This window comes from Solanum verrucosum, unplaced genomic scaffold (genome assembly GCF_900185275.1).
Source record: "Solanum verrucosum unplaced genomic scaffold, falcon-dt-bn FXZP01000164.1, whole genome shotgun sequence".
Classification (NCBI taxonomy): Eukaryota; Viridiplantae; Streptophyta; class Magnoliopsida; order Solanales; family Solanaceae; genus Solanum; species Solanum verrucosum.
This window is the reverse complement of record NW_026020388.1, coordinates 457,934-461,694: the sequence shown is the minus strand read 5'-3', so window position 1 is coordinate 461,694 and position 3,761 is coordinate 457,934. Positions and strand designations below refer to the sequence as shown.

Sequence of the window (3,761 nt, the reverse complement as noted above, 5' to 3'; positions counted from 1 at the left end):
CTACTCAAAAGGATTTTAAGGATTTACAATCTAGTCCTTAAATCACATTGCATTTGCACCTAGAAAATATGATAATTAATATAAACTTGTTGCTTTCATATATAATATATAATGTAATTACAAAATAAGGTGAGTATAAGGCATCTGACTATATACAACAATGAGGTAAGCTAGTAACAATATTGCGATCATGAATGCTTAGCAAAAAAATCATACACTAGCCTTAAACTATAATCCAAAGTTGCCTTCACCTTCCCAGCAAAAAATGGTCAATCTACATGTTTAACATCGGCTTTTTGCAAATTTCAGCATCCAAAATCTGTATTATTGATGTCATGTACCTATCTACTCGGGCAGCAAGATTTTGAGTTAGTTGCCTTGCAAGTTCTCGAAGAAAGTCTTCATAGTCGCCTCTAAAAACTGAAGGCAACTTAATATCATTTCTCATAAATAACCATTAAGGACTATTCAAATCAATCGGTGCATACCGATGGTCCGAACTAAACCAATGAGTGTTGAAAACAACAGTTATTCCATCAATTTCCATCAAGGGAGCAATGGGTTTCAAAGTGTTCTGGCGTGTTGAAAAGTTAACTCTTTATGCATCCTGAACAACATAAGAAATAAAATCTGGCAGATTAAACTTACTCGGCAAGCTTGTCTCACACTATGATCATCCTCATGAAGATGTAAAACAATCCGTGGGAAAGCAGCATGAGCCTGACGAGTAGAAAAAGTGAAGATCATTTCTTGATAAAGTTCAATACAAGACAGAAACAGATTAGATATTTATTAACCAAATCGAAAAGCGAGAATTAAAGAACTTTGCTCTGCGTACAACAGAAATGGAGACTAAAATAAATCATATCTCATTCAAAATTCATATCTGACCATGAAGATGTGGGATAGAAAGGGTATATCTACTACTCTGTTTTACCCAAGAAAGTAAAGTTTGATGATAAGTAGAAGAAAAGTATGAGCTCCTTCAAATATACAGAGAGCAGATCAAGAAATGGAGACCGTAAAACAAAATATTCATTGCCAACAGAGGCCTCACGGGAAATTAAGTAATTAACAGACCTATTAACAACAAAGTTTAGTCTAGATTATGCTCCTATTTTAGAGATCCCAATCTAAGGCATTAAATTAAAGGTTTTAAAATTAAAAAAATGCACCATAAAATATAAACAAACACATCTTGGAATTTCATGATTCAGTAAATATACATGAGGGGCAACTATTAGTGAAAAGTGACCTATATTGTCAATCAAAAAAATGTTGATCCTTCAATGAAGAAGAAACAGTTGAATATGAAACGTCCTTTACACATGCTCAGTTGAAATGATAAAGCCAACACAACCAAAACATCCTCGTTTGAGACCAGTCTTGACTTGTGATGTTGGATATGACACCTTATGATGCAATTAAAATTGATAAAATTTAAAAGAACATCTAAAACTATGTGCTAATGAGAAAAAGATACCAAATCAAATTTAGGTGGTGACAAATGGTTTAATGGGAGATAAGATACCTGCTCAAGAAAAGAGTCTCGTTGAGGCCCAGTTCCATAAGTGCTCAGTGCTCCAAATGCAGCATAAGCATTGGCGCGTATCTTCTCATTCATGCACTCCTATTCATGCACTCCTTTTATGAGGCAAGAAAATAATGTTATACGCTATGGCCATCTCAACATGCACTTGCTAATATTTCTATAATCCACAGATTAGAAGATAATGATGTAACATGTGCTTCTTTCCCAAGAGATAAATCGCACATCGATATGAACTAATTTTCAGAGACAAATTATAAAACCTACCATTAAATTACTTCAGCTCTTTTAGAACTCAGACTCCAATTGTGGCAACCTATGTTGTTTGAATGCTCCAAAAATGTTGATGCACCCTGTGTCGTATCCTCCAAATGTACTACTTTTGGAAGATCCGACATACACTCGTCGGCATTTTTGAAGAGCCAGAGCAACATAAGTGGCAACACTAGCACAGTACAATATATGGGTGTCACTCATCTATTTAACTAGCACATACACTTAAGGGGTATAATATCAAATTAAAGAAGAACTTGTATCAAGAGACATGTCTTGAAGGTTGACAAATAATGCAAAATATTATGTCAAGGCAAAAGACATCACCCTAGGATGTCCAAACAGAGTTGTGTTACTGTCCTGATACAAAAGTCTTTTTAACACAATGCCACCCTGTTATCAGCTCTAAATAAATAATTTAGAATGTGATACAATCGGACTAGTATAGTAATTCAACCAATTTGAGGCTATTACCAGAAAATCTAAAGTTGAAGAAATTTATGTTTGGATAGTGAATCAACTTACTTGGAGATTCTGAAGCCGTATAGAAAGGTTCAGGAGAACAGGTTCAACCGCATCCGTGGATGAGGACTCAAGAACCTACATAGTAGGATGTTAGCAGAAAACATTCACGTGAAGGTAGAATATAAGATACTAACAAAGACCGAGCAAGCTTTACCATCAGCAACCATGATACTGCAGTTAACTGACCGACTCATCTGAGTCATCGATCAAAGCTAATATCACCCCTAGGATTTGAGTAGTATACTGGAGAACATGGATAGATGGCATATGCAAGACCAGCAGGCAAAATGAACCTCAACCCAAGAGAAGTGAAAATATACGGTACTTGAGCAATGACTATGGCGGCATTCAAAACTTTACTAATTTCTCATTCATTCAGAGTAGAAATTATATGCACCTAGCCACAAAGGAAAGGGAAAACAAAGGAAGGATTTTTTTTATAACTAAAGCAGTAATTACGAAATGACGCCATGATATTATTTGACCGAGGAAATCAAACTGAACCAGAGGGACTCCTAATGATGAAATCAGGAAAAAAAAAACTAGAAAATTCCTCGCGTAAACATTCCTCCTCCTTAGAAGAAAAGAAAAAGAAAAAAGAATACTCTATGACCAAGAATACCTGGACAAGCCCTCTTAGACAGAGGCGCCTAACAGTAGGAGAATCATCCGATACATGCCGACAAAGTGCTTGCACCATCTGTTCTAATAGGGGACCAAAGCCATCACTGCAAAAATTTGCATCCACAATCTTAGAAAGCTTCAGACATGAATAGGATTTGAGACCATCAACAAGAAAATCACTATGACGGAACAAAATATCAGTTAAAACACTTTTGAAGGGTGTAAGCTTACAAGTTACAAAGCTTTCTATTTAGTTGTTTTTCCCCAGCACCTGCTAGGTGCCTTCATCATAGTTCATTGTGATTCATTAACTCGGTAGGGACCCCATGTCGCCTTTTCTCTTTGTATTAGCCATGGATTATCTCACAAGGGTCTTAAAAAGCCTTCATACAAACCATGAGTTCCATTACCATCCTAGGTGTAAGAGACAAAAAATCATCCAACTTAGCTTTGCTGATGACTTGTTGATGTTTTGCAGCGGAGATATAAAGTCTGTGAGCTATCTACATAAATGTTTTATGCAATTTTCAGAGGCTTCAGAACTGGTGGCAAATGTAGATAAAAGCAGTGTGTATTTTGGAGGAATCAAACAACATGTTCAATGGCAAATGTACTCGTGTACTCGATGACTACACAAGTTAGAAACATATTGTCATAAAATAGTAAGAGTTTCCAGTCAGCTTAATGTTGCTATGACGATTGTATAGTAAAACATCAAGAATTACTTATATTGTGATGAGTAAACTGTAATCGCAAATGAAAATTTACAAGGAACAAAACTTAGTCAAAA

At 35.7% G+C, this 3,761-nt stretch overlaps 1 protein-coding gene across 1 annotated transcript; it reads right to left on the bottom strand.

The window, feature by feature from the left end:
- Window positions 1-274: 274 nt before the first annotated feature.
- LOC125839147 (protein SHOOT GRAVITROPISM 6-like) lies at window positions 275-3,262 on the bottom strand. The gene is made up of 8 exons (XM_049518127.1): window positions 3,243-3,262; window positions 2,970-3,075; window positions 2,534-2,590; window positions 2,348-2,422; window positions 1,532-1,630; window positions 649-720; window positions 489-574; window positions 275-413 (listed from the first exon to the last, which is right to left on the bottom strand). The coding sequence occupies exons 1-8, from the start codon at window positions 3,260-3,262 to the stop codon at window positions 275-277; spliced, it is 654 nt and encodes a 217-aa protein (XP_049374084.1).
- Between the last annotated feature and the right edge of the window lie 499 nt (window positions 3,263-3,761).

Excerpts from the sequence above, each read along its gene's own strand:
- LOC125839147 (XM_049518127.1), bottom strand. The coding sequence starts at position 3,262 with ATGATGAAGGCACCTAGCAG. Across the intron at positions 3,076-3,242 it reads ATGATGAAGGCACCTAGCAG|TGATGGCTTTGGTCCCCTAT; the intron begins GTGCTGGGGAAA and ends AAATTTTTGCAG. Across the intron at positions 721-1,531 it reads GAGACTCTTTTCTTGAGCAG|GCTCATGCTGCTTTCCCACG; the intron begins GTATCTTATCTC and ends TCTACTCGTCAG.